Genomic DNA, 12,680 nt, shown 5'->3' with positions numbered 1-12,680 from the left:
TTTATTTATTTTTAAACTTTTTTGTACTGCATAATATATATACAAAGCAAAGAAATATAAAAGCAATAGTTTTCAAAGCACTCTTAAAAAAGTAGTTACAGAATAGATCCCAGAGTTTGTCATGGGCTACCATATGATCCTCTCATATTTTTCCTTTTAGCTGCTCCAGAATATAGGAGGCTAGCAGGCTTAAATACTTTTTTATCATCACAGTGGACTTTTTTTTCCATTCTTTTTTTGGTGAACAGTAACATATGTACAAAACTATAAATTTCCAGGCACAACACCACAATTAGTTGTAGAACATATTTCAGATTTTCACATGGGTTACAATTTCACAGTTTAGGTTTTTACTTGTAGCTGCTCTAAAATACTGGAGACTAAAAGAGATATCAGTTTAATGATTCAGCATTCATATTCATTTGGTAAATCCTATCTTCTCTGTATAATTCCACCATCACCTTTGATCTTTCCATACCTCTCATTGGGGTTGTTCGGGCCATGGCAGTTCTAAACTTTTGATATTGAAAGAGTCTGTCACTAATGTGAGGTAGGGAGATGGAACTATCTAATGTTCTGGAGAGGCTGGGCTACGTTTCAGGACTTATCTGGACCAGGGACCCATCTGGAGGTTGTAGGTTTCTGGAAAGTTATTCTAGTGCCTGGAACTCTTGTGGAATCTTATGTATTGCCTTAGGTGTTCTTTAAGATTGGCTGGAATGGTCCTGGATGGGGGTTGGCAGATTGGAATAGGTAGCAAGGTCTACCTGAAGCTTGTGTAAGAACAACTTCCAGAGTAGCCTCTCGACTCTTATTTGAACTCTTTTTGCCACCGATTCTTTATTAGTTACCCTTCTGTTTCTCCATTTGGTCAGGATGGAGTTGTTGATCCCATGGTGCCAGGTCTGGATTCATCCCTAGGGGAGGAATCTCCCACATCGCCAGGGAGACTTTCACCCCTGGATGTCATGTCCCATGTAGGGGGGATGGCAGTGATTTCACTTGCAGAGTTGGGCTTAGAGAGACTGAGGCCATGTCTGAACAACAAAGGAGGTCCTCCAGAAGTAACTCTTAGGCATGTCTATAGGTAGTCTAAGCTTCTCCGCTACCTACAAAAGCTTCACAAGAGTAAGCCTCGTTGAAGTACCTAAGGATACTTAAGGTATCCCTTAAGTTTGACACAGTATCAGGGGATTCCCTGATGGTAAGGTTTAATAGTTCCATAGTCTTTCTCCCCTCCCTCAGGGGACTTTGCCAATACTTTTTGATTATCTGGTTAATATACTCTAGGATATTTCCTGGCATTACAATAATCTATACAGGATTAAAAGACCTCTTTCTTCTTCTGTGCTGTTTCCATTGTTCAAATGAGCTATACAGATAGGATGAATTAGATTATGCCCTACAGAAAATTTCAGTTCCAGATCAAATAGACCTTTCTCCCATTGGTCTCAAAGAGTATGTGTGGTTCTAAAACATAGACACTGTCTTCCTTACCGCTATGTTCTGAGTTGCTTTAACCCCAACCTGTTCAACTTCATTCTTACCTCTAAATATCAGGTTATATGAACAGTCTCTCAAAATCCAAAAATAATAATCACCACTCCAGACTTAATGTGTCTGCTCTAAAAGCTTACAATCTAGGCCCCTATTTTAGTATAAGTGTTTTCTAAAGGTGACCATACATTGCTTTTTTGTTTTTGGCTTATTTTGTCTCACCAAATGTCCTACATGTTCAATTCACATTGTTGAATGCCTCACGACCTTGTTCTTTTTTGTAGCAGCACAGCCTTCTTTCATAAGTATACACCATTGTTCATAGGTTTCTCAGATTCTGTTCACTTTTCTTCATTCCTTCCTCTTTCTACTCTGCAGACTGGATGATTTCAGTTGTCTTTTCTTCAAGTTTACTGATTCTTTCTTTGGCTAGCTCAAATTTGCCCTTGAATCCTTCTTGGGGATTTTTAATTTTTTTGTGCTCTTCAGCTCTGTTTGGTTCCTATTCAGAACTTTTATTTTTCTGTTGATACTCTCTTTGTGTTCCTCTGTCTTCCCTGATTTCCTTTAATTCTTTGTCCATGTTTTCCTTTAGCTTTTTGAGTATATTTAGGACTGGTTTATTAAATCTTTGTCTAGGATGTCCCAGGTCTGATCCTCCTCACTGATGATTTCTCTTTTTTTTATTGAGAAATTTTCACACATTTATACATTCCGTACATGGTATACAATCGATGGCTCACGGTATCATCATATAGTTGTGTAGTCACTTCCATGATTATTTTTTAGAACATTTGCATCACTCCAGAAAAGAAAGAAGAAAAAGACTCATATATAATATACCCTACCCCTCCCTTTCATTGTCCACCAGTGTTTCTATCTACCTAATTTTTTGTACCCTTTGTCCCCCCCATTATTTATTTATTTATTACCCATATTTTTTACTCATCTGTCCATATACTGGATATAATAAGGAGCATCATGCACAAGGTTTTCACAATCACATAGCCACATTGTAAATGTTATGTCTTTATACAATTGTCTTCAAGAATCTAGGCTACTGGAACACACTTAACGGTTTTGGGTACTTCTCTCTAGCCACTCCAATATACTATAAACTAAAAAGGGATGTCTGTATAATGCATAAGAATAACCTCTAGACCTTGAAATCTCTCAGCCACTGCAACTTTATTTTTTCTCATTTCTCTCTTCCCCCTTTTGGTCAAGAAGACTTTCTCCATCTCTTAATGCTGGGTCCCAGCTTATCCCAGGCTTTCTGTCCCATGTTGCCAGGGAGATTTACACCCCTGGGAGTCATGTCCTACGTAGTAGGGAGGGCAGTGAGTTCGCCTGCTGAATTGGCTTCGAGGAAGAGGCCACATCTGAGCAACAAAAGAAGTTCTGTGGGGTGATCCTTAGGCCTAATTTTAACTTGGCCTATCCTTTGCAGCAGTAAGTTTCACAGTGATGAACCCCAAGATCGAGGGCTCAGCCTCTTGATTTTGTTGTCCCCACTTCTTGCAAGAATATCAGAAATTCTCCATATAGAGAAGTTGAATATTTCTTCCTTTCTCTCCCATTCCCCCAAGGGGACTTTGTAAATACTTCTTTTTTTCACTGCCCAAATCACTCTGGGATTTATCAGAACATCATACTAACCTGAACAAATGAACACAATCTCATACCCTATTAACGATTCCATGTACTTTTAGTTTCGAACTAAACTGACATTACCTGACTAGTTAAATCAGGTAATACACTATCCAAAATATAAACTTGCCACCAAGTAAACATCTCTCCCTTTAGTCTCACACAGAATTTGAAGTTTTAAAGTGTGGACAATAACATCCTTTATCCAGTCTTTTGATATAACTTAGTCCTATCCAGATCAGATTCAACGTGTGATCATTGTTTCAACTTTTTAAACAGTTCTTATATGGGGGTACTACTGACTTTCATAGCTTCATAGCTCTAACTTTGAGTCCCAGGTATCACATATACACCCTGTGTTTCTGGAAAAGACCATGTTAGAGCTGAACAGTCCAGTATCTCAGAATTTACAATTAGCAGTTACACTTCCTGAATGTATATGAGTGCTGTAAGAACTTACAATCTAGGACCCTTTACAGTAAGTCCCAACCAATGTTCTCAACTCTAGTTCACTGAATTTTTATATTATAGTTAGTCCATATGATTAAGGCATGATAATATTTGCCTTTTTTTCCCTGACATTTCATTTAACATACAACTCTTAAGGTTCATTCACCTAGTTGCATGCCTCACACAACTTCATTCTTTCTTGGGACCACTCAGTCAGTGGTCCATTGTTTGCATACACCTTGATTCTCCCTTCCATTCTTCAATTGTTGTACCCTTAGGCCACCTCCATCATTGTAGATTGGGAACACTGCCACCAGAAACACCAGTGTGCAAATGTCCAATCATGTCCCCACACTTAGTTCCTCCAGGTCTATACTGAGCAATGGGGTTTCAGAATCATATGGCAAATCCCCTCCCCCAGCCTCCTGTGGAACCACCACATTGCCCTCCAAGGCCTCTCGTTTCCCTGCAACAGTGAATAGGTGTATCTGTTTCTCTGTGTTTTCTCTAGCACTTATTTCTGTCTGTTCTTTTTTTTTTTGATATACTGTATGGTGAGGTAACATTTCATTTTTCCATGTGAGTATCCTGTTATTGCAGCATCATTTATTGAATTTTTGTTTGTTTTATGGGAAGTGCATGGACCGGAAATCGAATCTGGGTCTCCCTCATGGCAAAATTCTACCACTGAACTACCCTTGCACCCCCCCCGTTCATTTTTAAAGTTTTATTCACACATCATATAATCCAGCCTAAGTGAATAGACATGCCTTCACCACCATACTCTATCTGAAGACATTTCCTTTTCTTCCACAAAGAATCCATACCACTTTCCCAGTTTCCCCATCTGTTTTGGCGTAATGCCTTTGTTACATTCATGAATGGTTTCTTAATGTGGATTAATCTTTTCCTTTCCTGGGCCAGTACTTCCTGTTTCTTTCTATATTTTGTGATTTTTCATTGAAATCTGTACATCTTGATATTTTGATGTGTTATCTCTAGAATTCAGACTCTGTGTTGTCTGTTCCTTAAGCTTGTATCCAGTTAGTGTTATGACAGAGCTTTCCTTGAATGCCAAAAAAAAAAACAAAAGAAAATTCTTTGCCCTGTCTTTGCAGATTGACCTTTGGGAACGCTCTCCTTCAGAATTTATATGAGCAGTGAATTTAGTGAAAATAGCTCTAGACTAAGTGTAGGGCCTCCCTCATCCTTAGTGTGCATGTGTGTTGTCTTGGTCATGTACTGTTGGCCTTAGAAACTTCCCATTTTCATGGTTCTGAATGTTATCTCTTCCCTTGAATATGGTTTTCTTATGGTCTAAGTTGTATGTCATACAGCCAGCAATCCCTTTCCCTGGGCATCCACTTGAACTGCTCTCCCATGGTGTTCTATAAAAAAGCTTTGTCAGCTGCTTTCTGCACACAAGGCAAGTCCTGGGATGACAAATCCCCTAGGCCAGTACCAGTCAGATTGGGCCAGATATCCAAGTTCTCAGTATATGCACAAGTATTACCCTATTCCCTCTGAGACCAGCTAGGGCACCACAGTATCCTATCCCTTTTAAGCAGCCTTTCTTGATTATGTGCTCACCCTGTTATTAAAGTCCTTTAATTGTTTTCTGAAGCCTTTAGAATAATGTTTCTATTAGTTCTTGCTTGTTGTTTGAAGTTTTTGTGGGTGAATAGAGCACTGAGGTGTTTCACTCTGCCTTCTTGATTGGGGCAAGGCTGTGATTCATGCTTTTTTAAAAATATCCTAAGTAAGAGATCTTTGCCCCAAGGTCACAGAGATTTTCTTCTGTAACATTATCAAGTTATTTTTTTGTTTGTTTAGGTCCCTAATCCATTTTAAGTTAACTTTATACATGTAAAGTAAGGTTGAGGTTTATTTTTTTTAAACATTGTTGTTGGATTATTTTTGCTTCATTTGTTGAAAAGATAGTGCTTTTCCCAATGAATTATCTTTCTTGAAAATCAATTGTCTATATAAATAATAAGTCAATTTCTTGACTTGCTCTTCTATTTTTAGACCAGTAACACACTGTCTTGATCATTGCTGAAAGCATAAGAAGAACCTAAGACTCTTCTTTTTCAAAATTCTTTGGCTATACCAGGTCCCTTTGTACTACCATAGAACTTTTAGAATCAAAAGGTCAACAGGGGTTTTATTGGGATTACATTAAATCTGTAGATGAATTTGGTTCCAGTTGACACCTTAACCATATTGAGCCTTCCAATCCATGAATATGGTGTTTCTCTCCATATCTTCAGGTATCGTTTAAAATTTCTGTCCTAGTTTTCAGTGTACAGGTTTTGCACACATTCTGTAAATTTACTCCTAAGGATTTTGTATTTATAGCTGTATTATAATTGTATTGTTTTAAAATTTCCTCTTCTATTTATTTGTTGCTAGTATATGCCAGTAAAATAATTTTTGTGTGTGTATATTGATCTTGTATTCAGTGACCTTGCTCATAAATTCACCTGTTAGGCATAGTACCTTTTATGTGATTTATTCCAATTTTATATATATGTGAAGATTTTATCAAGAGTAAAAGTTTTGCTTCCCTCCAATATATATCCCTTCTAATTTTTTTTGTTTTGTTTGTCTTTTTGCACTGGTTAAGACTTCTAGTATAATGTACATATACATGGTAAAAATGGCATCATGCATTGTTTATTCTTGTTTCCTTCTAGCTTTATTTGTTTTTAATAAAAGTAAAAGGTCTTCATTTCATCTATTCTTTTGGAATAGAAAGAGATTGGTTATGTATGTGTGGAAAGTTATAATTTGATTTATATAAAATGTTTCATCAATGCCACTTTTGTCAGAGATTATTTCAGTTATGTTATTGCTACTATTGAGGAAAGAATAGTGTTTGATTTATTTGTACAGCTTTCAAAGGTGAGTAGGAGGACAAAAATTGGTGAAGCGGAAGTTCTGAAACTCTTGTAAAGTGATAATATATTTCAGAGTGACGTATTTGAAAAAATTTTAAAGTGGAATTTAATGTTGAAATTTTTACTTTTCATACCAAATGCACAGCGTTTTTACTAAAGAAATATTTAGTTTAAATGTATATATGTAAAGTTCAATATTTTCAGTTGAAATATTCTTCACAATTATTGAGATTTGCTTTGGCCGTCAAATATTAGAGTATATGCCACTTGTGTACAGAAACAACTGATAATACTTTGTCTCAGTTTTTTGCTAGTGGTGAGTAAATTATATTATTTACCATTTTAAGAATTTTCTCAAAGTTGTACTAAATTCTGAGTAGTTTTTTCAAATATTCTGTACTTCTCTGTAATATTCATCCTTTTGATGCTCTTTTTTTATGTAGCACATTTAGTATTTTTATAATTGTAATGCAGTTTTATTGATATATATTATATATTTACATACCATGTAATCATCCAAAGTGTGTATTCAGTGATTCGCAGTATCATCATGCTGTGCAATTACTTTTGATGCTCCTTAATAGAAAATGATAGTGTCATTTCTGTTTCATTGAATACATCCTTTTAGTGTCTAGTTTCCTTCATTTTTATGAGGTTAGATCCTTAATAAAAGCCTTTTAATTTCAAATTGTAGCGTAGCCATATTAAGTTAATAGAAATAGGGAAATGACATTTTCTTCTTATCCACAGTGGCAGCTAGACTGTCTTGCTTGCTTGCTGAAGTTAATATGCCAGTTTGCAGTAGATCCATCCGATTTGGATTTAGCTTATCATGATGTCTTTGCCTGGTCTGGTATAGCAGAAAGCCATAGGAAAAGAACCTGGCCTGGCAAATCAAGGAAAGCTGCTGGAGATCATGCCAAGGGTCTTCACATACCACGATTAACAGAGGTAAAGTACAGAAGTCACCACTAATTCTAGTGATGAATCCTATTCATTTTTTTTTTAAAGAGAGCTTGTAACTTCTTTTTTTGCAAAGTGATGAAATAGACTAATACATAAGAAATGTATGCTAGATTATAGTGGAAGTGATGCCATCATTTTAAAGCTCTAGTAAGTATGAAGCAGTAATATTTTCATTTCATCATCCCAAATGAAGGAATAACTTATTTGTCATTCTTGTTTTATGATTAAAATTGAGTCCATTATTTGGACTCAGTGAGTGTACCATGGTCCTTTTGGGAAAATAGAAGCCATGCACTAAGGTATTTCAACAGAGGGAACTTTAAATAGGAAAGTGTTTTTACGTATATGTGTTGGAGGGCCAAAAAAGCAAGAGGGGAATACTGAGGTAACTTAAAAATAATAAATGCAGGAAAAATTCCTGGTTTCTAAAGCTGGAGGAATTTAAGGAATAGATTAGGGTTATTAGGAATTAGAAGCTTGCAGGAGGGGTTGTTTTGAACTGAGGTATAGGTCTCTTTAGAAGTGGTTCTGCCGTATAGGTCTCTATAGAAGGGGTTCTGTTCAGCTGCTTTGTTGCCTAAAGAAGCTGAAGATTAAAACCATCTATTTCTTCCTTGTAAAATACTTCTGGAACAATTCTGACAGAAAAATAAGGAGGCATTCTTTAGGTGTCCCAGATTAAGGATATGAAAGGGTAGATTTAGAACTTAAATAGCTTAATAAGCACTCTCAGCAATAATAATAAATTTCTTTTTGATTGCCGTTATTTATTAGATTCTCTTTCTGTAATCAAATATTGCCATTCCAATTTCTATATCAGTGAATTGGTTAGTATGGAAGGAACAAGGTGAGTCTTTAATGAAATGTTTTCCTTATTCTCTAACCTTTTAAGAAGAGCACCTCACCCTACCTAAACCTGCGAAGAAACATAAGAGCAATGAGTTGTTACGGATAGAGGAATATTATAAACATAAGGTTGGAAACTACTGGTATAAATGCAAAACAGAAATATATTTCCCTTTTGGAATTTTAGGGTTTAAATGGGTAAAATGATCTTTACCAGTGTTGTAAATTATTCGCCTCTAATAAAATTGAAGTTTTCATATTGGGAGGACGGTATAATCTAAATGTACTCTACAGTGTTGGATATTATGAGATACTACTTTAAACTTGTATACTGTAATGTTTCAATTTATTTTCTCTCCAGATTAAATTTTTCAAGTTATATCGATGATCAAATTGATTTTGTTCCTTCCATCAATCAGCTCACTAAAATTCTAATAATTTCAATGCTTAATGGCCTTTATTTATGTTTTTGCTTCTGAGATTGTTAATATAAATATAAATGCATACACATATGGAGTTTTAAAAATAATTGGATTGGGGTGCATGGGTGGTTCAGTGGTAGAATGTTCGCCTATAGATGGGAGACCTGAATTTGATTCTTGGCCCATGTACTCCCCCCCAAAAGAAGTTGGATTATTTTTAAAAATATATACAAATGCATGCTTATTGGAAATAATTGACAAAGTACAAGTGAACCTTTTCCCTCTTAATAGTGACAACCATCAATAACTTAATGTGTTAACTTTTCAGAGCTTTTTCTATGCACGTGTTATATTTTTTGTAGCTTAGAAAAGGTGCATGCTGTGTATTCTTTGTGATGGTTTATTTACAAAAACAGTTACAACTTCGCATGTAAATCTAACCCCTTTGGGGATTAAAATTTTTGTCTTGTTTATTCTGAAGACAGCCCGTCTTGTTTTGATATATTGTAGTAGTAAGTAAGAATGTTAGGTTAAGAAGTGATTGTCATGCATCACTTTGTTTGGTCTCCTTAACTTGTTAGAAGACAGCCTTCAAATTCCAGCCTAAGTATCAGGTTTTCTGGAATCTTTTCCAGTTCTGTCAAGGGCAGGTTTAATTGTTGCTCCCTTTATTTCATTTGGCACTTTATATATGCTTGAGTTACAGGGCTTTTTACATTGTCTGTTTTTAGTTGCTAGGCCAACAACTGTAGGGCAGGGAGATTGCCTTGTGAAGTACACAGAATATGTGCTAACCTATAGAAGGGATTTAATAATTTTTATTGTTAGTTCATTGTTTGCAACTTTGTTAGCATGTAGAAATGTTGACTCAGAATTTTCAATCTAGAATGCATGCTCTGTACCTATAGTATATAATATATTTCAGGATGGTTGATTAGTCTGCCACCACTTAGTTTTTCTACATTTTCTTATTTGAAAAGTGAAAAAAAAAAATTCCTAACCTACCCCACTCCGAACAAACCACTGATAATTACAATATATATTTTTCTTACCTAATTGGTTGACATGCAGAGAATCTATGGATAACACATGAAGATAGTTTTGTCTCTGTAATTCTAAATTTTCAATATTTTCTTTTTAAAATTGTTGCTCTTAAGTGTGGTTATAAAATTCCAGTTTTCTAACATTTGGATTTTTTTGCACTATTTTCAAATAACCGTTCTTACGAAATTCCTTTTCTTATAAAGATTAAAATAACTTGTAATTTTCTGGTAAAAATATAGTTTGTGTTTTTTGCTATGTAACCAAGGGATATTTTTCAAATTTATGTTCTTGTTTTAAAGGTATTTCTTGTCCTTGTCCAAGGAACCAGTTTGATTCAGCGACTTATGTCTGTTGCTTATACATATGATAATCTAGCTCCTCGGTATGAACTTTTTATATATTTTATGTATGTAAGCTTTAGTAGTAAGAATATAGTTTGTTAAAAATTTCTTTTGAAAAAAATTTAAAACTTAACTGAAGAATTATTAGGATATTGTAATAAATTCCCATATACCTTGAACATTGGATTCACAAATTGTTTAACAACATTTTGTCATGTTTATTTTATCCTACATTATGGAACAATCGGTGTGTATACACACATAATATAATACTATCTAATATACAGTCCAAATTGCCTCATTAATATCTTTTATAACTTCCCCCCCCCTGGTCCAGGACCATGCATTGCATTTAGTAATCGTCTTTCTTTGGTTTCCTTTAATCAGCAGCACTTTCTCAGCCTTTCTTATTATATTGAGTTTAAGAATATAGACTAATTCTTTAATACATCATCCTTTAGTTTTGGTTTCCCTAATTGTTCCTCATGTTTAGGTTCAGATTGTGCATTTTTAGCAGAACATTCATCAAGTAATGTATTTGTCTTTCCCAGTGCATCCTGGTTATGCCAGCTTGTCCTAATATTGATGATTTTAATTTTGATAATTTATTAACCTGGTTTCCTCCTGGTTTCTCTGCTGTACACTTCCAGTGTTTCCTTTGTAATTAATAAATAATCTGTGAGAAGATATATGTAACTGCATAAATCTGTTCTTCATCTAACTTTCATTTATTAATTTTAGTGTTCACTAATGATTCTGATCTGAAGTAAATATTTGCAATATGATGATTTTCTGAGTTTTACCATTCCTTTTATATTTGTTAGTTGACATTCAATTATGAAACAGAACTTTCTTTTCCTCCCTTTTATTAATATAATTAGGTATTATCAAGTTGGATTCATGATTTTCAAAAATTCAGTAGCTTATAATTCTTTACTGTCGTTTGTTTTGCTCAGATTTCTGCAGATTAGTTAACAGAAGTCCCTTTAATCTTGTTCATGTGTCCTTTTGGCATAGACCCATTATGTGGCTGAAAGTCCACTTTTTCTTTCACTATGAGATTTTACAGGTTCATCTTGTAGTTTCCCTTGCCCTAATCTTGGAGTCAGCCGTTTTTCTAAGAAGCCCAAGTGCCTGTTGGTGGTGAACCTCCAGTATGTGGGTACTTGGTATACTCATTGTTACTGACTGGTGGGTCAGAGCTGGACAGTATATGTGTAGATACACATAAATATAAAATACATATATTTTAAGCATGTACTATGTATACATATACATAAATATAAAATACATATATTTTGAACATGTAATATGCTCCTATTTATTTAGACTACTTTTGGGTTTTTTTTCCTAGTAAAATTGAAATTCAAGCCAGGTCATCACTGACTAATTTATGGGGTCCTGACTGTATGCTTTAAATAACCTAAATTTGGTTGTGAGTATGTGAAATTAATTTCTAAAGATTCCTTAGGTGTTTTGTTGGGCTTTATAGTTTTTCCATTGCACTCAAAATGAATTATAAAGTATAATAAACATCTTTTAAAAAGTTTAAACTTATTTATGACTGGCAGCTAATTAACTGTTTTTAGTTGATTTTAAAAGTCTCTATAGGCAATGGATGCATAGAAATAAAGATTATTTCTTTATTAGGTATCTTTTTTAGTATCTTTGTCAATTTTGTCAATTAATGTATGATTAATACCTGTTTTTTTAAAAACCAATTTAGAGTCTAAGCTCTGTAAGAACTGTATCTGTTTTTGCTCATGATTATGGTAATTTTAGTGCCAGGTACCAATATCAAAATTAAAAATGCGTAATGGTAAATTGAAGAAAGTTTCATTACATGCCCTGACTTTTCCAATAAAATACATTTCCCCACACCACCACCAAATTACGCTATAGTTAAATAATTCTTTACTATTTTTCCTTGTTCTCTAATACACGGTCTTCCATTTTATCCCACATACTAACTCAGTATTAGTGAGGCACTTCAATGACTGGTGATTCTGCCTTGATTTCTTCAGAATTAATAAATGTTGTCTCAGTTGTTAACTCTACCCAATGCAAAACAAATAGCAGGTTTGATATTTGATTTACTCTGCAGCAATTCTTGTTTTCATTCTACCAGTTTAGTTCTGTTCTTCTGATGTTTTAACCTTTTAGTATATTTTACTTTAAATCAGTAAGTAGTACAAAAGAGTCTTCCTTTTCTGAAATATATTTTATTAATTATAACAAAATATAAATCCTGGAGATCAGTGCTTTATTTCAGGGTTTAATTTTAAGGTAAATTATTACTCCCTATTATATTGATTTTGTTAAACTAGAAAAATGTAATAGTTTCCTTCAAAGTGAACTAATTTTCCATTGAAGTTACTTTAAGTGTTACGGTGAAAAGGGGGATGAAAAACACAGAATTAAATTAGTTTCCTTTTTTTTTTTTTTTTTTTTACTAATTTGCTTCAGACCATGCCTGGTAGAAACTGGCATTATAAATGCAGAAGGAAGAACATTTATGTCTAATTATGCATGTTTTAATAGGAATTTAAAGGTTAGACCATTAT

General features: G+C 34.3%; 1 protein-coding gene across 7 annotated transcripts in view; it reads left to right on the top strand.

The window, feature by feature from the left end:
• The window catches only part of USP34 (ubiquitin specific peptidase 34), a 318,270-nt gene that overhangs the window by 217,278 nt on the left and 88,312 nt on the right, over positions 1-12,680 (top strand). For all 7 annotated transcript variants that reach the window (XM_077134328.1, XM_077134324.1, XM_077134325.1 and 4 more), the window contains 2 exons: positions 7,248-7,448; positions 10,075-10,157. In XM_077134328.1, the coding sequence (XP_076990443.1) occupies positions 7,248-7,448; positions 10,075-10,157 (284 nt within the window). The remainder of the gene's footprint in view (positions 1-7,247; positions 7,449-10,074; positions 10,158-12,680) is intronic.

The sequence above is a fragment of the Tamandua tetradactyla genome, chromosome 17 (genome assembly GCF_023851605.1).
Source record: "Tamandua tetradactyla isolate mTamTet1 chromosome 17, mTamTet1.pri, whole genome shotgun sequence".
In the NCBI taxonomy this organism is placed as follows: Eukaryota; Metazoa; Chordata; class Mammalia; order Pilosa; family Myrmecophagidae; genus Tamandua; species Tamandua tetradactyla.
Note: the sequence above shows the minus strand (reverse complement) of the source record. Positions and strands in the feature narration are given on the sequence as shown.